At 41.9% G+C, this 24,793-nt stretch overlaps 1 protein-coding gene across 2 annotated transcripts in view; it reads left to right on the top strand.

Annotated features, from left to right (window-relative positions):
* SLC60A1 (solute carrier family 60 member 1) overlaps positions 1-24,793 on the top strand; it is a 171,877-nt gene that overhangs the window by 129,889 nt on the left and 17,195 nt on the right. The window contains exons 6-8 of one of the 2 annotated variants that reach the window (XM_077481218.1): positions 916-1,089; positions 2,904-3,051; positions 22,004-22,074. In XM_077481218.1, coding sequence (XP_077337344.1) covers positions 916-1,089; positions 2,904-3,051; positions 22,004-22,074 — 393 coding nt within the window. The remainder of the gene's footprint in view (positions 1-915; positions 1,090-2,903; positions 3,052-22,003; positions 22,075-24,793) is intronic. The other variant, XM_077481219.1, reaches the window with a different exon arrangement.

The following is a 24,793-nucleotide window of genomic DNA, read 5'->3' as shown; positions in this document are numbered from 1 at the left end:
GGAACGGACGATCGGTGACAGCCACACTAGGAAGCACGGGGAGAGGTTTGTTTACACAGACCTCTCCTCGTTCTTCAGCTCTGTGACCCGATCGTGGGACACCAGCGGTGATCGGGTCCGCTGGTCCCGTGGTCACGGAGCTCAGGACCGGGTTGGGAGTGCGCCGCTGGCCCCCGACCCCCGACTTAAAGAATCACATACAGGTACGTGATTGTGCCCAGCCATGCCAATCTGCCGACGTATATCGGCGTGAGGCAGTCCTTAAGCAGTTAAGGAAATTGTTGTTTTTGATGTTGATTTTCTTTGGTGTTCTTGCCCCTTTGAAACAACTCATGATTATTATTTTTGTCTAAATTGCTGAGAAACATGTTTTATCACCAACTTAAATTTTTCAATAACAAAATAAAGTCTATGAACAAAAAGGTTATGCTTTCAAAGCAGGTCTTCCCCACTGCCACTCAAACACTGGGAGCCGGAGGCAAGCCGAGCCCATCCATGACCACAGATTTAACGCAGAATGAAAGGGCCACATGCCAGATTTAAAATCAACAAAGGCATCCATGTTTATTGTATGAAACATCCACTAGCATGGCAATGGCAGTCCCTGCCCTAGGACCACCTCTGTGATTCACATAATAGGGCTCAGTTGTAGAGACTACGACCAAGCCCTAATGTGTGAGAAACGCTAGGGGTGCGGGTGGGAATTGCCATTGCCATGATTGAATATGTCTCATACAATAAACATGGATGCCAGTGACTTATTCGGGGGTTCTGTGGCTCTTTTTGTTTTTTCTAAAAAATCAATACACATATATTTATAAAATGACATGTCTCAAGACAGCATGAAATAGAATGAAAACAATTTGTACATAAGGGTCATAAGCACATTTCTAAACAGGACTTTATATTTTATAGGGAGAATACTCTGGTTTTGTCTATAGTTATGCTGTGAAGGAACCACTGTCATTAGCTCACAAAACAGCAGGATATCTTCCGAGCCTCCTCTGGGCTTGCATCACTTTAGGAAGGCTTATCTCTATTCCAGCGTCTTATAAAATGGCTCCTCGTACAATGCTACTTATTAATCTGGTAAGATGTTCAATGTCCAGTGATGGTCCATTATATTTCATGGCTGGTGCTGCTCATATGTTATATGTTATGGTAGAAATGTAATACGCTGTTCAAGCTATAGCACTAGTCATAACTTTCACCCAAGATTCACAAGTTAAATGAAAGCAGAAAAATTTCTGAATCCTCGGTGAAAGTTATATGAAGCTAAACATATGCAACACATCTTTTCTTTTGGAGTTATTGGTTTCCAGTATGGGGTAGCCTTTGATCTGGGAAATTATGTCTGTTGAAGCAACCCCTACATGTAAAAAAATAATTAAATATATAAAAATGTATTTTTATTTGACCACTTATTAACTTGTTTGTTGAGCCTAATCAACCATATTTACCCTTCTTTCTCTTCTTAGTTATTGTTTTCTTTCTGATTTTATTTATTTTTTAATTGTTTTAATCTATGTTTAACTATTAACAGTTAAACTTTTTTTTTTACAAATGTATTCATATTGTTTGTGAATTTCAAAATGTGCTAGTCTGCAAAATAATTAAATTATGAAATATGTATTAGGTTTTCCATTTACAATCAAAAATATCTTACTAGAATTAATTTACACACAGACATGACACATAAGGGAAAACAGACTAACCGGGTATATACCCAAATAGCCCTTTATCTCCGTTTTAGAACCAATCCTCACTTCCTATTAGCATCCACTACTTTGACTACCATTTCTTCCATTCCACTTTCTCTGTTATGTACCAGAATTTAAGTGTCATTATAAATTGGACAAATTATAATTAAAAAAATGTACTTTTTATCTACTGAAACACTAATTTTTAAAACTATAGAATGCCATAGATCAGGGATATGCAATTAGCGGACCTCCAGCTGTTGCAGAACTACAAATCCCATGATTCTGACAGCCACAAGCATGACACCCAGAGGCAGAGGCATGATGGGACTTGTAGTTTTGCAACAGCTGGAGGTCCACTAATTGCATATCCCTGCTATAGATGGTTTGAAATTCGGCCAGTTCAGCAAAGACCGGACAAATTTTGATCCACCTATGGCTGTTCCCACTTGAAAGAAGTCGATCTAACAATCGGCTTCTTTTGAACAGGAATGTTGGAAAGCTTTCACTCTGTCAGCACAGGCAGCCAATTGGCTGCAGCGAAGTTTGGTATAGTTTGACAGTGTATGAGTCCCATTGTCAGAATATAGTAACGCTGAGGACTGGATTCCTCCAACCACCTTGATTGTGTGGATGGAGAAATCTGTTTGTTTTTTGATTAGGTTGGTTGAGTAAAAAGAAATCTAAATAAAATGATCTATGGCCAGCTTAACACAGTGGTATACAGCTGGGAGAGCTTAACTGGTTAATGTATCATTGGGGAGTGAGCAGATATCTGTTATCTCTGGGTAGGGAGGGTTAAATATTCCATAAATAAGTTAAGAATTATTAAACCAAAAGAAAAAAAAGGAAAACATTTGAAAATATGTTCATTGCACATTTCAGTTATTAATGTTTTAACAAATATTCCTTTGAATGAACATATGACATATTTAAATATGTTTATTTATAAGATGAATTATTTAAAATGAATTATTTAAGATGAATTATTTATATAAAAATATTATCCTCCACCTCTCTTTAGATTGTAAGCTCCATGAGCAGGGCCCTTCTATTCCTTCTTTATTGAACTGTGTTGTAATTGTGCTGTTCCCTTTTATATTGTAAAGTGCCGTACAAACTGTTGGCCCTATAGAAATCCTGAATAATAATAATAATAAATGTACTGGTGCCTTATATAATTTGTCTCTGTTTTCTCTGTAGCTTGGCGTTTTAGGGGCATTTCTGTTCCTGATTTTGTCACAGAACAGCACGCCTGGACTCTTCATTGGAACAGCTTTTCTTGGTCTTTTTATCAGCAGTGCTTTCCCCAGTATGTTGGCCTACACAGAGGATATCTTAAACTACAAGGGTAAGAACAGTGTTCATTGAAAAAAAACTTTAGATTTTAGATGTTTTACTCTTGCACTTTTAGTCTTGGAAAGAGTGGCTGCACTGACAGGAACGCAACTGCATTTAGGCCGTGTACCCGTCCCCGCATGGATTTCAGATTGGAAGCAACAGATGTGTTCATGCAGCTGCTGTGTCCCAACTGACATCAATTGGATTGCCTGCACAGTGGTGCACAAACAGCTGTGCATTCCCATGAGGGTAAACATGGCTCTCCAAGGCCCTCTTATGTACATCCTGTGTGAATGAGGTCTAAATCGGGTCTGAACTTCTATGCATAGCTATGTCCTCCGGTCATGAAAAGGTTAAAGTATGTTAAAGTGGACCTAAACGTAAAAAAAAAAAAAAAAAAAGAAAGGAAGAAAGAAAGAAAGAAAGGAAGTTAGAAAGTGATGTGGCAGAAGAGACATTTAAAATCTCTTCTGTAAAAAAAAAAAAAAAAAAAGGTATTTTTGCTTTTAACAGGTTTTTTTAAAGTGTACACTGCCTGAGGCACATGAACAGGGCAATGTACACCCCAGCTCAATCCTGGCATCTAGAAGATGCCAAGAATGTAGCGGAGTACAGGGGCGGATGTTGCTCCTGTTTGTGTGCACATAATCAATGGCTGCCCATAGGCAAACCCGGGATAATATGGAATCTGGAAAAAAAGATTCAAAATGTTAAACAGAGGTGAATTACATACTTTCACAGCTCAAAGAGAAATGTATCCATATATTAATAAATGAAATTAATCAAAATTACAAAAATTCATATACATATTAAATGCATAAGCAGGTCTCTGCAGATTTAATCCATTTATTCATACATGGATGAATTTCACTTTATGCACATAAGCACTTATTTCTTTACACAATTTTTAAGCTGTGAAATTTGGTAATGCACTTCTGTAGTGAAAAAAAACATCAAATGTATGAATCCTGGGAATGTTATGAAGATGTACTCTACCATACCATATACAGTGACGGGAGGTGTCTCCGAAATAATACGTACAAAAAAAACACCAACGAAATATACACCTACAAGGGCTACCAATTTCAAAACAAAATATATTTATTGGACATATGATAGGCAAAAAGCATTGGCAAGGGTGAGGAACCCCTCCTCACAAATAAAAAACACCCGGGGGACACCCTAATGACCTCACCTCGACACTCTCCCCCCCTCTCCCACCCTACTCTGGTTGCCTCAGAGCAATCCCACTCTGCCAAAAACCCCTGTGACCCACTACAGTAAAAACCTAAGCCCCCCCCGATAGTTAATGGGTTAATAATCTTGTGGTGGTTAGTAGACTGAGAGCCTATGATCATTGTAAAGTCTGCCTGTTAGTTCATGTTATGAAGCTGTCTGTGGCGTTAAATGTATCCAATTTGCTCGGTTGTAGATATCAAATATTTGTACTGACAGAAAAGAGCATTGTTAAGGCCCCAGGCGTGATATAGACAGTACTATAGACTAGTATAGGTGATGAGCGGGATGTGAATGCATGAACATATAACATAGTTACATAGTTAGTCAGGTTGAAAAAAGACACAAGTCCATCCAGTTCAACCACAAAAAAAAAAAAAATAATAATAATTATATAATAATATCATACCAGCCCATATACCCAATTCTATACGCATAGTTGATCCAGAGGAAGGCAAAAAAAAACAGCAGAGCATGATCCAATTTGCTAAAACAGGGGAAAACATTCCTTCCTGATCCCCTGAGAGGCAATCAGATTTTCCCCGGATCAACTTTCCCTATAAATGCCAGTACCCAGTTATATTATGTACACTTAGGAAATAATCCAAGCCGTTCTTAAAGCAATCCACTGAGCTGGCCAGAACCACCTCTGCAGGGAGTCTATTCCACATTTTCACAGCTCTTACCTTTTGTATTTGGAGATGAAATCTCTTTTCCTCTAGACGTAAAGAGTGCCTCCTTGTCCTCTTTGTTGACTATAAAGTGAATAACTCTACACCAAGTTCCCTATATGGACCCCTTATATATTTGTACATGTTGATCATATCCCCCTTAATCTCCTCTTATCAAGAGTGAATAAATTCAGTTCCTCTAATCCTTCCTCATAGCTGAGCTCCTCCATGCCTCTTATCAGTTTGGTTGCCTTTCTCTGCACTTTCTCCAGTTCCTCGATAGCCTTTTTGAGAACTGGTGCCCAAAACTGAATGGCATATTCCAGATGAGGTCTTACTGATTATTTGTACAGGGGCAAAATGATATCTCTCTCTCTGGAGTACATACCTCTCTTAATACAGGAAAGGACTTTGCTCACTTTGGAAACCGCAGCTTGGCATTGCATGCTATTATTGAGCTTATGATCTACCAAACCCCCCAGATCCTTCTCCACTATGGATTCCCCCAGTTGTACTGCCCCTAGCGTGTATGATGCATGCATGTTCTTAGCCCCCAACTGCATAACTTTACATTTCCCAACATTAAACCTCATCTGCCACATAGTCGCCCAATTAGACAGAGCATTGAGGTCGGCTTGTAAATTGAAGACTTCCTGTAAGGAGGTTATTCCACTGCATAGCTTCGTGTCATCTGCAAAGACGGAAATGTTAGTTTTGATTCCAGACCCAATATCATTTATAAAGATATTAAAAAGTAAGGGTCCCAACACTGAACCTTGGGGTACACCACTGATAACCTTAGACCATTCAGAGTAAGAATCATTAACTACTACTCTCTGAATTCTGTCTTTTAGACAGTTTTTTCTATCCATTTACAAACTGATATTTCCAAACCTGTAGACTTTATCTTACACATGAGCCGTGTGTGCGGAACTGTATCGAACACTTTTGCAAAATCCAAGTAAACCACATCCACAGCCACCCCTCTGTCCAAGGTTTTACTTACCACCTCATAAAAAAATCAGGTTTGTCTGACAACTTCTGTCTTTCATGAATCCATGCTGTCTGTTGCTTAAAATATTTTTTTCCTGCAAGAACTCGTCTATGTGGTATTTTATTAATCTCTCCAGTATCTTCCCAACTATAGAAGTTAAACTAATGTTATAGGTCTATAGTTACTTGGTAAAGACTTTGTTCCATTTTTAAATATAGGCACCACATTGGCCCTGCGCCAATCCAGTGGTACTATTCCTGTCATTAATGAGTCCCTAAAAATTTGATACAATGGCTTTGAAATTACAGAGCTCAATTCTTTTAGGATCCGTGGGTGGATGTCATCAGGTCCAGGTCCTTTATTCTGTCCAAATATTTCTGGACCATATCACTTTTGAGCCATTGTGGATTTGGGGCTGCGTCACTACCACTCCCATTATGGACATAAGCTCCCCCATGCCCCTTTGTATACACAGAGCTGAAGAAAGTATTTAGTAAGTGTGCCTTCTCTTTGTCCCCAATCACCCACTCCAGATTATTTTGCAAAGGGCCTACATGCTCAGACTTAACCTTTTTACTATGAATATATTATAATATTATAAAATATTATTATTAAATTATTAAATATTACAAAATATTATAACGAAGCAGGTTACAGGCAAAAGGGGGAAAATGTGTATGTCCCCATATATGTACAATAAATATATTTTGTACTGAAATTGGTAGCCCTTGTAGGTGTATATCCCTGTTTTTTGTATGTATTATTTTGGAAACACCTCCCCTCATGGGAGGGTATGAGCACCACTTCATAACATTCCGAGGATTCATACATTTGTTTTTTTTTTCACTACAATGTAAAAGTTTTGAATCCAGCTTGGATGTGGGAAATTCTTTATGGAGGCCTCAGAACGCTGTTGGAGGTGCAAAGAGGAGCACATTTTTTGGACTTGTCCAAAACTTAAAATGGTACTGGTCGAATGTGAAAAAGATCACTCAACAATTTACTGATTTCTCAATACCAGGGGATCCTGCCTTCTTTTTGCTCCACTACTCACAAATTCCCTTGAAAAAACACAAGAAATCAATTATTCGTCACTTGGTTAATGCCACAAGAGCCTGTATCACTGGAAAGAAGCTAACCTTCCTTCTATTGCTATGCGGCTTAATAAAGTAAGGAATATTAATGCTCTGGGGGACCTGGTGTTGACTGCCCAAAATAGAAGAGAGCAATATACCAAAACATGGTCACACTGGAACAGACGAGGGTAAAGCCCTCTTGGAACACTGTTCTGGAGATTGAAGTCTTCTCGTCCTTTCTTGCTGTGGCACACATGCACCTTATCCCCCTGGTTCCATCGACAACTTTTTTCCCCTTCTTCTTTCTCCATCTTCCACTTCCTCTTCCCATGCTAGAAAGTACAGTGTGGACATTCTATAAAACGATCAAAATAAGGCATATCAAATAGATGAGGACATTGAACAGGAAATGAGAGCATTTTTTTTTCGGGAGGGGAACAGGTGGTTTCTGATAGTAAAAAGCAAGATTTTAGACTATTTTGATTACATGGCAATCTAACTATAAAGTACCTAAAGCGTAAATAAAATATAGTATTTTTAGAGTCCAAATTGATACCAAGGGGTCCCAGGGAAATAAAAAGATTTACATTGGCAAAACCCAGAGGGAACTTAGAAAGATAGGGGAACATTTAAGTAGTATTATAGGATTATAGGAGAAGATGAAGAATCTCCCCTAGCACTGCACTTTCAACAATGTCATAACTCCTCAATACAAGATATTAAATGTGCAGCTATACACACACATAGATAAAATACTACTCCAAAAAGAATCCAGATGGATTTTCCAGCTGAACAGGATGGTACCTCTGGGTTTGAATAATGAACTCTCTCTACAATCATTCCTGTAAAAATAAACAGAAAGAAAACCATTCCTGTAAAAATGACAAAATCATTCTTGCAGGAATAGAAAGAAAGAAAAAGGGAAGCCAATTTTCATAGCAATGCCTGCCCTTTACACAAGAGGTTAACATCCATGATGAAGAAGGATAGGACTAGAAATGGTTAAACATTGTATAAAGGAGTCCCCACTGGATACCCTCATATGCCAAGACAAAGCTCCCTTTAGTGGAAGGGGCGAAATGCGTAGGGGTACACATGCCCCCCCCTCATGGTCCACAGCTTGTGTCTATACTGGCTATGTTGGCTGAAATGCCGTTATTAGTGAAATCTATGCAGACATATGTCTAAGCCTCAGAGAATGTCCAAGTATTACAACCAGCAGTATGCAGCACAAGAGAGCAGATGGCTCTGAAGAACTGTTTAGAATATAATTACGAGCTGTCAGCTTTACTATCATGGAGGCTCAGCCAGAGCTATGATTGTTTGTTTGGAGTGGTGAGCAGACAATGGACTTTCTCTCTATGCATGAACATCTGTCAGGATATTTGTTTTTATGGTGCTAGGTCAAGATAGAATACATCCCTGCCTAATTCTGTTTGATGCAATTGTATAGGCAAGATTGAGTTAAGGATACCCATACACATGCAGATAGCTGGCCAATTTTGATCCCTCACAAGCACCACCTCCCTACCTGAGTTTAATCAGCTGCTGAATGTTTCTCACAACACAAGCAATACTTGCATATCAGGCTGGACAAAAAGGGGTGGATTAGAAGCTGGTTGAGATATATAGATATATATATGAGAGAGAGAGAGAGATAGATATATTCATTTGGATTAACTGGCTATGTTAACTCACTTTCAGTGGGAGGAAATATCTATCTACTATCTTAGTCACCAGTTACATGAATTATCAAGATATCTATTTTGAAACATTTATGACACACACACATGCAGATGGTCGGTTGATTATAGACCTCTCACGAGCACCATCTCCCAGCAGTGGTCTATTAGCTGCTAAGTGTCATGTGGACACCAGCTTTCAGTGCATGGCAATGTGGGCCTGATGGGAGTCAACACGAGCTGTATGTGAGTTCAGTTTTTATCAAACCAAAGACCTGCATGTCAATGACAGCTTTCTCAGCAATATAAGGACATATGTGGGGACATACACATTTTCCCCCCTTTTGACTGTAACCTGCTTTAGTATAGGTGATGAGCGGGATATGAATACATGAACATATAACAGTTTATAATCCTGTCTATATCACATCTGGGGCATGCCACTGCTACAATGTAGCCTTGCCAATGCTCTTTTCTGTCAGTACAAACATTGATATATATATAACAGACTAATTTGATACATTTAACTCCACAGGCAGCTTCATAAAGTGAACTAGTAGGCAGACATTACAGCGATCATAGGTTCTCACTCTACTAACCACCACAAGATTATTAACACATAGATCTTGGACACTCATTGTACCATTCAACTATTGAGGGGGGGGGGAGGCTCAGGTTTTTACTGTAGTGGGTCACAAGGGGGAGGCTCTGGGCAGAGTGGGATTGCTCTGAGGCAACCAAAGTTGGGTGGGAGAGAGGGAGGTCTATGGGGTGTCCCCTGGGTGTTTTTCCTGTGAGGAGGGGTTCCTCATCTTTGCCAATGCTTTTTGCCAATCACATGATCCCGCTGTCTATTTTCAGCCACTTCAGTGCATCTCCACACAAGGCGCTTTCCAGAGGTTGCAGCCACATACTATATGTTTAATATAACTATTCAAAAAGGATTGCAGATGTTGCATTGCTGGAGGAGGACACTCTGGGACATAAGTGTACTATAATGTGCAAGAATGATGAAACACTTGTACATTATGGCGATAGCCCCACACAGTTTAGTTGTACTTTAGAGCTGAACTCCAGGAACTCAGCCACTTTGTAAAATGTGTTACTATTAGTGAAGTCCACAAGGTGTCACGCACCTTGTTGTATTTCCCTCTTTAATTTACAATTTTATGAAGCTTCTCCTGTCTAATCACAGAACGCTTTGTATTATGCAAACTCATTCACAAACTACAAAGACATCTGTAAATGGGTACCAGAGGGGAGGGGCGGGCACAGCAGCTATGTATGAGAACACAGTGTCGCTCCTCAGAGCCACTCCAGGAGCGCTGTAAAACTTTTAGATGTAAATTTAAGAGATACGCCCACAAGGTGGCATGCTCCTTGTCAAACGTTTTTTTTTTTTTTTATTAAAATGACCTGCTTTGTGCAATTGTTTTGCACAGAGCAGCTTCGACCCCCCCCCCCCCCCCCTCTTTTTAGGTTCCACATTGGTTCTCCTGACTCCCCTCCCCACGATTGCCCCCATAATAAGCCGGCTCACTCTGTTCAGACCCACAGCCAACTGGACCCTGCCCCTCACTCTTTGCTCACAGGTTTTGACTGACAGCAGCACAAGCCAATAGCCCTTGCGGCTCTTAGCCATGTTTATAAGACCCGGGAGAGGGGTGAAGAGCTGCTGCAGAGTGCACAGGGGGCCATGGGGGGGGGGGGGGGGCTGGGGACCTGCGGGTTTTTTACCTTAATGCATACCAAGCAGTAAGGTAAAGAAAAATAACATTTTTACAATACAATTACAAAAAACTTTAACTAATAGTATGCCTGCACATTATAAAAAGCAGCTTAATTCCTGGAGGTTAGCATCAACATATCTAAAGCCACCATTTTTTTTTTTTTTTTTTTTTTTTTTAGTTTTTTGTTTTGGGTAGAGGGGAGAAAGGTTATTACTGCCTCAGTCCTCACAGGGAGATTGAACAGTCTACTAGTGTCCGTGAGGAAAAATACACAATTTTAAGTTTTTTAGTAATTAGAAAATTAGAACAGGAATAATAGGGAAAATATTTTAAGGTTGAATATACATTTTATTTGCAAGGTCAATTAAAGTTCAATAGTACAAAATTACAAAAATACAAAAGTATGTCCAAGCCTTATGTATAACCTTACATGTTAACTTTTATCCCAGAGGTAGGAAGAGGTAGGCTGACTGGGAGGGCGGGGAGGAGGGGGGTGGGGAGGGGGAAAGGGAATAGTAGAGGTAGACAGAAACCCCAAGGAAGGCAAATAATTGAGAGCAAGGCAGGGGCCCCGTGGCCATGTAGTTTGTGTTATTACTTGTGATAACATTATCAGCGGCCCTAGGGCCCATAACCCTTTAACAGTAAGCAAAACATATATTAAACGTCATGTGGTGTGTAATCAGCAGTTCGTTTCTTCCCCCAATGTCAATCTCACAGCAGCGCTCTAACATCAGACAGGAGCTAACCAGTGGGCAGGGAGGAAACCTGATAAGATTTCTGGTATGTAGGGGCAGAGGAAGCCCGACAACTAGCCTGCTTAACCCTCTAGGTCGTATTCAATAGCCCATCGCACTTTGCCTCAAGGGCGCAAACTGCCCAGGAAGCTTTCCGAGGCAGAGTGGTGGCGCCATATGGACCATAATGTGACAAATTTGTCATACCTGTCGTCAACCTTAGCCTGTAGCTCCTCCATGACCATCATATCATTAAGGATGTCGGCCCATCCTACTATAGAAGGGGTACTATCCTTTTTCCAGTAAAGGGTGATGATATGGCGGGCAGCAGAGAGAAGGAATCTGAGGAGGCAATTTTTGTGCGACTTAATGGAGCCTGGTATGATGGACAAGAGAGCAATCAAGGGCGAAGGGGACAAGGAAGTCTGATACATAGCATTATACGTCTCAAAAACCTTATCCCAAAAAGGACGGACTTTAGTACAATTCCCACCATATGTGGAGAAATGTTCCTTTTCCTCCGTGGCATCTCCAACATATATCTGTTGATCCGGGGAACATCTTGTGCACCGAGACTGGAACTCTAACACCGTGAGATCAATTTGTAACTCTTCTCCTGAGTGAATACTGATCTGGACGATTGGTGGGTAAGTATGAAGGCTGTTTGCCATTGTGTTGGGGTAATCTCTACACCAACGTCACTGGACCATTTGTGAGTGTATGTTGGAAGAGAAGTGTAGGTGGAAGTTTGAATATCTTTATAGAGAAGAGATAAGGTATGTTTAGGAGTGTGCGGGAGGGTGCAGAGTTCCTCAAACATGGTGAGCCGTTTGTGGATATGACCCGAAGTGTATAACGACCTACAAAATTGGTTTAGGGATTGCATAGAAAGCCAGTCCAAACAGGGCGAGGACAGTGGGGTTGACAGCGCTCTCAATTGTCCCGTGGAAGGGTGAACAAATTGATTAGCCGTAGGCCAGTTCTCTCTTCGGTATGCCCCAACATGTGTTCCAGAGAGGTAGTTGGGCAGGTGCGCGTTAGGGGGGGGAGAGAGGACTGGGGTCCGTAGACATGCCGAGTTTACAAGACGTTCCGTACCATTTGGCAAGGACCATCGACGTTAGCGGGGAAATCTGTCGGAGCGAGCGATATCTGGCATGATATCCCCATAGAAGGGCTCTGAGGACAACTGGGACCATATTTTGTTCAATAGTAACTGAGGGCTTAAACAAGGGTCTCGGAAACCATTCCAATAGTCTGGATAATAAGGACGCCGTGTGATATAATTGGAAGTCGGGTAAGCCGATACCATCCCTGCTTTTGGGGGCACAGAGGACTTTGTGTTTTAGCCTGGAGGGGTGGTTTTGCCAGATAAATTTAATTATCATGGAGTAGAGGGAGAGGAAGAAAGCCCTGGGGAGGAGTATGGGTAATGTTTGAAATAAATATAAGGCTTTAGGTAATATATCCATTTTAATGGCGTTCATCCTCCACCACCAGGTGAGCTTCAGTTTGTGCCATGTCTCGAGTAAACGCCTGATGTTGGTCAGCAGAGAGCTAAAGTTCAAGGAGTAAATGTCCTGTATGTCTCTAGGAATTTCAGTCCCTAGGTACTTAACTGAGCGTGACTGCCACCGAAAAGGAAATTTTTCCTGGATAGCAGTCAGCTCCTGCTAGGGTAGCGAGATGTTTAGGGCTTCTGTTTTTGTGATGTTTAGTTTAAAATGACTATAGCTGCCAAAGCGGTCCAGCTCCGTTAGAATAAGTGGAATGCTAGTACGGGGCCTCGTGATGTACAAAAGTAAATCATCGGCATAGAGTGACAGCTTGCGGGGGCTGATGGAGTGGGAATACCATGTATAGAGGCATTGTTGCGTATGGCTTGTGCTAGGTGTTCCACCGTTATTGCGAACAACAGAGGCGAAAGAGGGCAGCCTTGTCTCGTACCGTTTCTAATTGTGAACGGTGCGGACAATTCCCCGTTGGCTGTAACCTGAGCAGTGGGCTGGGAATACAGGGCCATAATTTTCGAGAGCAGTTTAGGGCCTAAGCCTATTTGTTGTAGGGATGCCTTTAGGAACGGCCAGCTCACCCTGTCGAATGCTTTTTCAGCGTCACAGGCCAGGAGGCAGGTGGGGATGTTATGTTCCTTAGCGTAGGAGATTAGGTGGAGCGTTTTCATGGTGTTGTCTCTGGCCTCACGACCAGGGACAAACCCCACTTGGTCACCGTGAATTAAAGAGGGAAGAAGGGGGGCTAAGCGTGTAGCTAGATTTTTAGAGTAAAGCTTCAGATCAACGTTCAGCAAAGATATGGGGCGATAGTTACTACACAATGTGTGGTCTTTCCCGGGTTTAGGGATCACCACTATCTGGGCTTGCAGAAGTGCAAGAGACAGTGGATGGTGGTCATCCACCTCCTCAAATGCTTTCGCCATTATTGGGGCCAGTTTTGCTCAAATTGTTTAAAAAATAGAGGGGTGTAGCCATCTGGGCCAGGGCTTTTGCCCTTTTTAAGACCGTTTATAGTGATTAAAATGTCAGAGGTGGCCAGTGGTTGTTCCAGGTCTGCCGCCTCTTCCGGGGCCATCCTTGGCAGTGCTGTGTCTTGTATGTATTTTAAAAGGTCCGAGTGCGAGGAGGGGCCGGGGTCGCTAGCTGCTGGGAGGTTATACAGAGATGAATAAAAGTCCCAGAAATCCGAAACTATTTCCGAGTTTTTGGAATGTTTCACGTGGGAGGGGGACATGATGTGTGAGATATTTTGTCTACGTTGTTGGGGATATATAGTACGAGCGAGGTGTCTCCCACATTTATTTGCGTGGGCATAAAAGAGGTGTCTGCCTTTAATACAGGCATTCACAGATCGCTCTGTGAATATCTGTTTGAGGTCCCTACGCGCATTAGAAAGTTCTGCTAATGTCCTAGAATCTAGGGAACGTTTATGGGAATCTTCGAGGGTAGATATCAGCTTGAACAATCAGCTGATATCTGCTGTACGGGCTTTTTTTAATCTGGAACCATGCTGTATGAAAATTCCTCGTAACACACATTTCAGTGTCTCCCATTTGATTAGATTAGAGGTATCATCATGAGCATGGGTCAAATTAAATTCCACAATCGCTGCGGTTATCGCTGCACTACATATAGGGTCATTTAAAAGGTTGTCATTCAGTCTCCAGGAGTTTCGTCTAGGAAGGTGTGGGGGTTTACCAAGAGTCAAATGCACCGGAGCATGGTCAGACCATATTTTCAGGCCAATCTCGCTGACAGGGTCACAGTCTAACATTGATTGGGAGATAAGGATGTAATCAAGCCTACTGTAGGAGTTATGTGCAGGAGAGTAGTAAGTATAATCCCTCTCAGATGGGTGTAGTACCCGCCATGGATCCACTAGGGACATGTCTTTCAGAGCGATGCGTATATTAGTCAGCGTGGATGGTGGTATATTTGACTTACCAGTCGATGAGTCCAGTCTCGGTACAAGTGGTATGTTCAGGTCCCCTCCTAGGATCAGATTGTGAGCTCCAAAGGCATGTAGGCAGGATGCCACGGAGGAAAGGAATCAATACCGATTCTGATTTGGAAAATAAACATTAGCAATGGTTAAAACAGTTTGTTGATATTGTAGTTTCAAAAATACATATCTACCTTTGGGGTCTATTTCCTGAACAAGTACTACAGGGTTAAAGGAACTATGGAAGGCCACGGAGGCACCTCTTTTCCTAGCTTCGGGGTTGGTACTGTGGAACCAGGTCGTGAAACGTTTGTCGGAGATGGAGGGGGTTTTATGTGACCGGAAGTGAGTTTCTTGTAATAATAAAATTGTGTTTTAGCTTTGTGAAAGTGTTGTAGAATCTGTCTACGTTTTTCCGGTGTGTTAAAACCTCTACAGTTAAGAGAGGAAATTTTGATTTCTAGGGAAGACATAGTGGGAGGGGGCAAATGGGGGGTATTAGGGTTCCTGTCTAGGGAGCTGGAGGAGGCAGCTTCCAGCTTTGAGGGTGAGGGATCGGTAAATGGAGGGTAAAACTCAGGAAAGGGGAGGGTGCTGAGGAAATGGAAGGTTACCAGCCCCAATGAAGGGGCTTAATACTGATGTCCAGGTAGAACACATGGGAGCACCGTCACCCCCAAGAGGGCCCTGGTGGACCCGTGCAAATATGCTAGTCTATAACACCCTCAAGTAAGGTAAGCAGGGCACAGTTAGACTACACCCCCTAGTGTTCAGCGGGAAAGGGGGAGGTGAACACTACACAGTTCTAAGAATATATAAAAAAAACGAGGCAGTAAAGACTCTGCACACCCTAACGTGGGGAACGTGGTAGGGCGAGTCTCAGGGGCTCCGTCCTAACATAGTAAGACAACTAATAAAAGATGCTTGCCTAAAGCACACAGCACAGTGCATAAAGAGATCTTAAACCAACAATTAACAGTGCAAAATGAGTAACATGAGTGGCCGATAAACAGAGGTTTGTGTCCAGATCAGGCATGTTTCTGTGTTCAAGGTGGCTGTCAGATGGGCCTGAGCTGAGTCCCGCGACTCCGGAGAGATGTCAAAAACAGTTAGACCAAGTAGGTAGAGAGGTAGTCCTGAAAAGGGGACAGAGCCCCATGGTCGTCAATGCATTGCTAGCACTCAAAGTCAAGTCAGGCGGTCCCTCTGGAAAGAGATGGATGGAACACCCATCATCGGCCACTGCAAAAGGTGAACTGGGGCAGCAAAATAAGAAGAGCTAAAGAAAAAAACAGGGAGATTCCCCCATAAAAGGACCAGAAAAGCATCCCGGGGGGGATTTAGATGTTTGGGATCAGGATCTCTTCTTTCTGGACTGCTTTTCCCATCTGGGGGCTTTAGAAAAACCTGGGGTGGCCGCTTCCAATGGCCAATCCGGAATTCTAATCTGGGGCAGTTCAAATGCTCCTAGGAAATTAGGCAGGTCTCAGAGGGTGCGAAAGGTAGCCGACTTACCCTCGTGGGATGCAAACAAGTGGAAGGGAAAGCCCCACCTGTATTTAATTTGCTTGGAGTGAAGGGCATCCGTGAGCGGTTTCAGGGCTTTCCTCATGAGTAAAGTCTGCCTTGAGAGATCCGTCAGAAGCATAATAGGTGTACCATTAAACAAGATGGAGTCTTGGGTACGGGCAGCTTGCATGATCTCAGTTTTAGTGTGGAAGAAATGTATGCGACAGATGATATCTCTAGGGTACGCTGGGTTTGGGTTGCGAGGGCCCAGAGACCTGTGGATTCTGTCAATTTCCAGATGATCTTCCTTAGGTTTATTCAGCAGCTGATTAAACATTGCTGTGGCTGCCTTAGCTAGGTCCTTGTTCTCAACCGACTCGGGGACCCCACAGATGCGAATATTGTTGCGGCGACTTCTATTCTCCTGGTCGTCGAGACCATAGAACAACTGTTGAATCTGATTTGTATGCTCTTGCAATATGTGATCATGTTCTATGATCTATGTTCTAGGATCATGTGATCATGCTCCAGCCTGCTAATGCAGGCCTCAATGTCCCCTTTAGTGGGGAGAGCTTTAATATAACTCTCCATATCCCATGTCCCTTGCTGGTTGTGCGTTTGAGGCGACGGGCTCCTGGGACGCACCGGGCTCTGGGGGCTCTGGTTTCCCGGCTCAGGGGATTGCGGTGAGGGAGGGGAGGGTGAAGGCTGTGTGGCCAGTACCTGTGAGGCAGTGAGGGCTGCCTGTGCTGCTGCCGCACGGGTCGCCGCCATCTTGGAAGCCGGCATGGTCCGGTTTGCGAGTCCCTTCGTGGCGAAATAACTGCCGATTTCCCCGTTTTTGTGACTCCCCGATGTGCGGGGGTGTCTCCGGTCCCCCTTCTGCTCATGAGGGAAGGCTGTGCAGCGATAGCTGGCCGTGCTGTGCGCCGTATTGTGCTGTGGAGCGGGAACTGAGTTCTCAGGCTGCCGTCTCCTTCATGCGCCAAGCCACGCCCCGGAAAATATTTTAATGAGGACAGTTGCTGTGGTGACATCACTACAGGGTTTACCTTACTTTGGATAATTTTTGAAATACCTCAATGAGAAAACTTTACTGCATTTTGGTCACTTGATTAAGCTGATAATATAGATACTAAATCACTTAGTAAACCTAAAGGGGCTGATTTACTAACGGTAAATAGCATTTGCTGCAGAGTTTAGTAAGTGAGCAGAAGCTCTGCTGTCTTACATCATCCAATCATGATTGTGATTGGGTATTCTTTGTAAAGGGAATCTTTACCTCATTTACTAAGCTCTGGAGCAACTGCACTTGCAAAGTCTATTTGCCTTTAGTAAATCAACCCCACAGTGATGATTCATTCAGTTTGTACAAATGTTTCTGACATTCATGCAGCAAATCTCAAACAGACTCCTAAGGCCTCTTGCTCACAGGAGTAAAAAATTCCAAGTTTTTTACTCATTTGAAATTGAATGCATTGTTGTCTAAGGAACTGCAAATCTAGTACAAGAGATAACCAAAGACTGCAAATCTAGTACAAGAGATAACCAGAGACTGCAAATCTAGTACAGGAGATGACCAGAGACTGCGTCCCTAGTACAGGAGATGACCAGAGACTGCGGATCTAATACAGGTGATAACCAGAGACTGGTTATCTAGTACAGGAGATAACCAGAGACTGCTGATCTAATACAGGTAATAACCAGAGACTGCGGATCTAATACAGGAGATAACCGGAGACTGCGGGTCTAATACAGGTGATAACCAGAGACTGCGGGTCTAATACAGGTGATAACCAGAGACTGGTTATCTAGTACAGGAGATAACCAGAATCTGCAGCTCTAATACAGGTGATACCCAGAGACTGCAGGTCTAATACAGGAGATAACCAGAGACTGCGGATCTAATACAGGTGATAACCAGAGACTGCGGATCTAATACAGGAGATAACCAGAGACTGCAGGTCTAATACAGGTGATAACCAGAGACTGGTTATCTAGTACAGGAGATGACCAGAGTCTGCAGATCTAATACAGGAGGTAACCAGAGACTGCGGATCCCAGAGACTGCGGATCTAGTACAGGTGATAACCAGAATCTGCGGCTCCAATAAAGGTGATACCCAGAGACTGCGGATCTATTACAGGAGATAACCAGAGACTGCGGATCTAGTATAGGGGGTGATCAACTAAGTAACCATTTTAAAATTTTACCTATCAGCAGTGTACAGCTATACTGTTCATAAACAGGCCAGGGTTAGGATAAAACAGTCCACAAGCACTCTATGGGGAGAAGGACCTACCTAGCCAGCTGGGCTCACCACTCGCTCTCATAAGTCCAGGTGTGGGGCCTTCAGGAGGTCCAGGAATGGTGCTCTCAGAGGTCCAGAGGCAGGGCTTGCAAAAGTCTGGGGGCAGGACTCTCAGAGGTCCAGAGGCGGGGCTCTCAGTGCTTCTACTCCAATCTCAGCTCCGAGCTGCCGAGCATACAGGCTGCATGGGGCAGGGTCAGAGCGGCAGTGGAGCTCCCGGGCCCACCCCTGCCCTGCTGGCCGGGAAATACATGGATGTATTTCTCTGTGCTCGCCGCTCTGCAGTGTTATCACGGGACCCCAATTTGCGGGCAGCGCAGGCCGCCCGAGAATGACAGGGCCCAGGGCAGCTGCCCCTTTTGGCCAGCGATAAAGATGGCCCTGACTATATGGACCACTTATTTACACATGTTGATTATAACCCTCCTTAAAGAGGTTATAAACCCTCAAGGTTTTTCTCTGTAGTGCAGCAGCCGCCAGACCCCTCTTTTACCTCCCTGAATCCGATCGTTGCATCGACGGGGACGAGCACAGCTTCTGCAGCCATTGGCTCCCGTTGTTGTCAATCAAATCCAGTAACACAAGAGTCGGGGGAGCGGGGCCCAGTCCTGTTGTCTATGTTAATGGACGCAGCAGCAGGACTTGGGAGTGCGCCTATATGTGGGTCTCCTAGGGGGAGGAGCCAGGAGCGCAGCTGAGGGACCCCAAAAGACCCCTTGCACAGAAGAGGCAAGTATAACATGTTTGTAATTTAAAACAAAACAAACTTTTATAACTGCTTTAAGCTCCTCTTCTCAAAAGAGAATGAATTTAGTTCCTCTGATCTATCCTCATAGCTGAGCTCCTCCATGCCTCTTATCCGTTTTGTTGCCCTTCTCTGCACCTTTCACCAGTTCCCCAATATCTTTTTTGTGAACTCATGTCCAAAACTGAACTGCGTATTCCAGATGAGGTTTAAAACGTTCCTCCCTTCGCTCTGAATTCTTGGAGCTATGAAATTAGACAGCTCCCATTGAAATAACCGCAGTGTGCAAATAGGTGTGTTTGCATGAATCCTCCCATCTAGCACCAAGGTAGTAGTAGTAGAATGCTGGAGAATTCATATAATACTAGAATAAAATAATTACATTCAATTACATTCGGCGGTGGAGTATAATGGTTAGATATATAATTATGGTTGAATTTTTAACCCCTTACAGCCAGCAATAGGTTTATTAAAGTGGTCCTCCATCCATATATTAACTTTGTTGTCCTCTGGACTCACTCCAGTTCAAGCACATGCTTCCTCATTATTGTTAACTAGATCTGGATGGCATATTTAAGACGTGGCTGAACCAGAGTTCCGTATAGGCATAGAATTATAATTTAATCTCTTAAGTAAATACCATTTTAATGCATGCTAACAGCCTTGCTTGCTGCAGCTTGGCATTGCATGCCATTACTGAGTTATTGCCCTACTTAACTTTGTATCGTCAGCAAACACTAAGATAGAACAATTTGCATCAACCTCTATGTTGTTTAGGAACAGTTTAAGGAGTTAAGAGTTAGTTTCAGGATGAAGCCCTGGGATATCCCTTTCACAACTCGACCATTCAAAAAATATGCCATTATAATCACTACTCTTGGGACACGCTCCGGCAACCAGTTTTCTATCCAATTATATACAATATATACAATATTATCAATGCTAAAAGACTTAAATTTGTCAATTAAGTGTTTGTGGGGTACTGTAATAAATGCCTGAGTGAACTATAGATACATTATGTTCACAGACCTTCCTTTATACAAAATACAGCTTACCTTCTCATAGAATGAAAAAAATCTGGTCTGGCAAGAACGGCCTTTCATAAATCCATGTTGGTTACCACTAATGATACAGAACATGCTTGGATACGGTCCCTTATCATTCTATCCAATAGTTTACATACTACTGATGTTAGAATGACATTTGTACTTTCAAGGTATATATCTTGGCCCTGTTTTGAATATTTTTTTACGTTTGCTTTTCTCCAATCTGCTGGAAGCATTCCAATCAGTAAGCTGTTTTTAAAAATGTACACATTACTGGCTAGAACATGATTTATTCACATTAAGTTTTTCTAGTTCTTGTTCTTAACCATCTCAACACAGGGCAGTTTCAGCCCCTTCCTGCCCAGGCCATTTTTCAGCTTTCAGAGCTATTGCAATTTGAATGACAATTGTGCAATCATGCAACACTGTACCCAAATTCATTTTTAATAATTTTCTTTACACAAATAGAGTATTCTTTTGGTGGTATTTAATCACTGCTGTTTTTTTTTTTTTAATCTTTTACAAAAAAAGACCGAAAAAATAAATAAATAAATAAATAAAAAATACTTTTCTTTTTATAGTTTGTCAATTTTGTACATAGGTAGTCTTTCTCCTTCACTGATGTGCACTGATGAGGTGGCACTTATGGGCACTGATGAGGCGGCACTATTATGACACACTGATGGGCACTGATAGGCAGCACTCATAGAAATTGATGATAGGCACTGACTGACACCAGTAATGGGCACTGATTTGTATCACTGATGGGTACTGATTGGTGGCACTGCTGCAGCCTTATTGTAATCGGTGCCCTGATTACCTTTCCTGTTTCTCCACTGTGAAGAGATGCCATTGATCAGTTCCCCTCACCACACACTCTGTCAGAGTCAGGCGAGGAGAGCCGATTTACGGCACTTCCACATCTACATGTGACCGGCTGTGATTGGACACAGCCGATCGCATGGTTAAAGAGCCACGTCAGCGGCTCTTAACAGAGATCAGGGTTATGTCCTAGCAACACGGCGAGGCCCAGATTGTGGCCGATCTGGTGCACCGTCATAGAACGTCCACCCAGAACGAGAGCAGCACTACCCCTCCATCCTTCGACGGTGGGTGGGCAAGCGGCAAGTGGTTAACATCACTGTCTTGTTTATTATCCCTCTCCTTTTCATTTGTATAAAACAGGGGAGAAGAATGTATTTAACATAGCTGCCTTCTGTCACTTGTGACCAGCTTCCTCTGATCATCTTTTATGGGGCCAATGTATTTTGAGCTAGACTTTTTGCTTTAAATATATGTAAAAAGTTTTTTTTTTTTTTTTATAATTTGGAGTGGACATCTAGGTATCAATGACCTCTAATCACTAAAGAATTAAACAAAGCCAGGGATATTTTGCTGGTGCCTGATGTGTGGAGGATATTACTCTGCTGCAGGTGGATACATCCACAATTCAGCACATTACCGTTCTCATGCTGTGATGCCCTGGGTCCTTGAGTATTTGAGAAAACCTGATCAGCAGACTATAGATGCCATCTGAACTTTCTAAAATACTATAACTACTTGGCCTATTAAAGATATATTTTATATCTATATTGTTCTGGTTCTTTGTATCCCTACAAATTCTCTATTATGGATCATGAGGTCTCCCGCAGGAAACTTTACTTTTAATATAATTTTTAAACATTTAGATATGCCTTTGGCCCACTGTTTACGTAAATAATTACTGCCATAAACCAAAACCCAATATAGATTTCTATTTTTACCTGCAGGCTGTGCCACCACAGTTCTTGTAACTGCTGCTGGGATAGGCGAGATGGTTCTTCAGATACTAGTAGGAATGGTAAGAAACAACAAATGATATACAGTATAGCAAGTTGCAACCAACATTATTATTAATTTAAGGTTGAACTGGATAGACTTGTGTCTTTTTTCAACCTGACTAACTATAACTATGTAACTATATCACTTTTTGGACTAATTTAACTGGTAGTAATGGCTGAAATGTTATGAATAGGAAACAATTGTGATAAATAATGACTGCAACCTATAAGAATTCTATCATATAAAAAATATTTTTTATAAGAGTTTCATTATTATCCTTCTACAGGCTTTATATAGCGCCAACAGTTTGCGCAGCGCTTTACAATGTGGAGGGGGGACAGCACAATTACAATACAGTTCAATACAAAAGGGATAGGAATTATCTGCATTTTTAAAGTATACACATTGGGGTTGATTTACTAAAACTGGAGAGAACTGCGAAATCTGGTGCAGCTCTGCATAGAAACCAATCAGCTTGCATGTTTTCTATCAAAGCTTAAATGAACAAGCTGAAGTTAGAAGCCGATTGGCTAGCATGCACAGCTGCACCAGATTTTACACTCTCAAGTTTTAGTAAATCAATCCCATTGAATCTTATCGGCATAAGAATTGTGATATTTTCAATACATCTCCATTACATTGTATTACAGCACTGAAAAAAGTACCACCTGTGGGAGCATTTTGTGACTGAAAGCAATATTGATTAGAACACACGCTTTAAACCTAGTTTACCTGTTTTTAATTCATTCTAAACTAGTACATGTTAAAAGACGTTTATCATTTCCTTTAATTCCATAAAAAACAGTAATGCCCTGTACACGAGCGGAATTTCCGTTGGAAAAATCTTGAATGGTTTTTCTGATGGAATTCCGCTCAAGCCTGGCTTGCATACAAGTTCTCTGAACTTTCGACCGTCAAGAACGCGGTGACGTACAACACTACGACGAGCCCAGAAAATAAGTTCAATGCTTCCGAGCATGTGTCAAATTGTTTCCAAGCATACATAGGAATTTTGCGCGTCGGAATTGCTACAGACAATCAGAATTTACGATCTGAACTTTTTCTATCGGAAAAATAAAGAATCTGCTCTCAATCTTTTGCTGGCGGAAATCCCGACAGCAAAAGTCCGATGGAGCATACACACGGTCGGAATTTGACCAAAAGCTCACATCAGACTTTTGCTGGCGGAAATTCCGCTTGTGTGTACAGGACATTAGACTTTAAAAGCCCAGCTCTAGACCAGTTAGTTTTGTTTTGAATGGCATAGGGAAGGTATAGAGTCCCTTTTAGGTTTTAACCTCCCTGGCGGTATGATTAGTTCTGGTTTTAGGTGCTGAAAGCGGTAAAATTATTTTTCATGGAAATTTGGTGTTTTATATTGTAGTCCTGTAATTCTTAGGAATAACTCTCTTAAATCTGTTCAAACCAGAGTCTAGCAGACATGATAAAGTTTATAATATAATAAATAATAATAAAAATTATTCAATAATGTAATCAAATCCAAAAACACTGAAATTTGCTCATTTGCAGAATTGTCGCTGTCATTAGATTTAGTGTTTGATGATGAATTTCCCCACAAATCGCTATCGCTCAATTCTGCAAGTGATTCTAATTATCGCTGTTTTCTAGTTGGTCTAAAATCACTTTTGACATAAAGGGACACTTTTTTCCAGGCAGAAAAAACAGTATTTATAATATAAAAGTGCATGCAGGGCACTGCACAGACCACTAGGGACAAAGGGGGTGTGTAATGTTTTTATACAGTACTGTAATCTGTAAGACGGTACTGTGTGTTTTGTGTGTTTTTACTTTTTTGAATTTGGCGACGATCTCCGCTTCCGTCCGCCGTAACGTCGCAGGGAACGGAAATTGGCGGCATTCGGGCACTGTGTGAATCGAGCGGAGGACAGCTCGATCACACAGCGCTGAGGACATCGCTGGATCCAAGGGACAAGGTAAGTAACTTCTCCCTGTATCCAGCGATGCAATCCTGAGTCTGGCTCGGGGTTACCGCTTATGGTGCTGAAATCCCAACCCGAGCCAGACTCAGGATTACCGCTAGGGAGGTTAATTGCTGTTTAAAGGGAATATACAGATATACATATGCAGTCGCTTTGCAATTTTTATGTGAACCATCAAACCAATAAAAGTGTATGAAAATGGACAGCGCTATCACCATTAAACTAGGATATGTGCTCAAACACTTTAAAATATATATGAATCATACTAGCCACAATATATGAAAGTGCAAGGTGCTATATGTACAAAAAAAGCAAAAAGCATCAGTTAACGCAATAAAAAAAAATATATATATACACTAAAGTGCTATGTGCAATGTGAGATACAAGATTATGTGCAAAAAACATCAATAATATAACTATTTAGATGTGCAAAGTTCATGCAGAAAAAACATAATATAAAATTACCAAGAAAAAAAGTCATACAAAAAAATTAACGTGACAAAGTTCATATGCGTCCCAAGTGATATCCATGCAAAAATAAAGAAATCTTGCGTGAATCCTTCACAAATACCTCTGGTGTTCACCATACAAAAAAGTGCTCTCCACTAAATAAACTCACCAGAGAACGAATCTGGTAAAATAATAAAACAGCACATAACTCTCTGGGAGTAACAATCTGTAGCTTCACAGCTCTCTACGCAAAAGGGACCTCAAAAGATAGTTTCATATGCCTCATAACTCACATGGAGGAGGAAGAAAGAGTAAAAGGAAAAGTTT

The sequence above is a fragment of the Lithobates pipiens genome, unplaced genomic scaffold, assembly GCF_037356315.1.
Source record: "Lithobates pipiens isolate NorthernLeopardFrog02 unplaced genomic scaffold, aLitPip1_a1.2 Scaffold_16, whole genome shotgun sequence".
NCBI classification, from domain to species: Eukaryota; Metazoa; Chordata; class Amphibia; order Anura; family Ranidae; genus Lithobates; species Lithobates pipiens.
The sequence above is the reverse complement of the archived record's forward strand: the minus strand, read 5'-3'. Positions and strand labels throughout refer to the sequence as shown.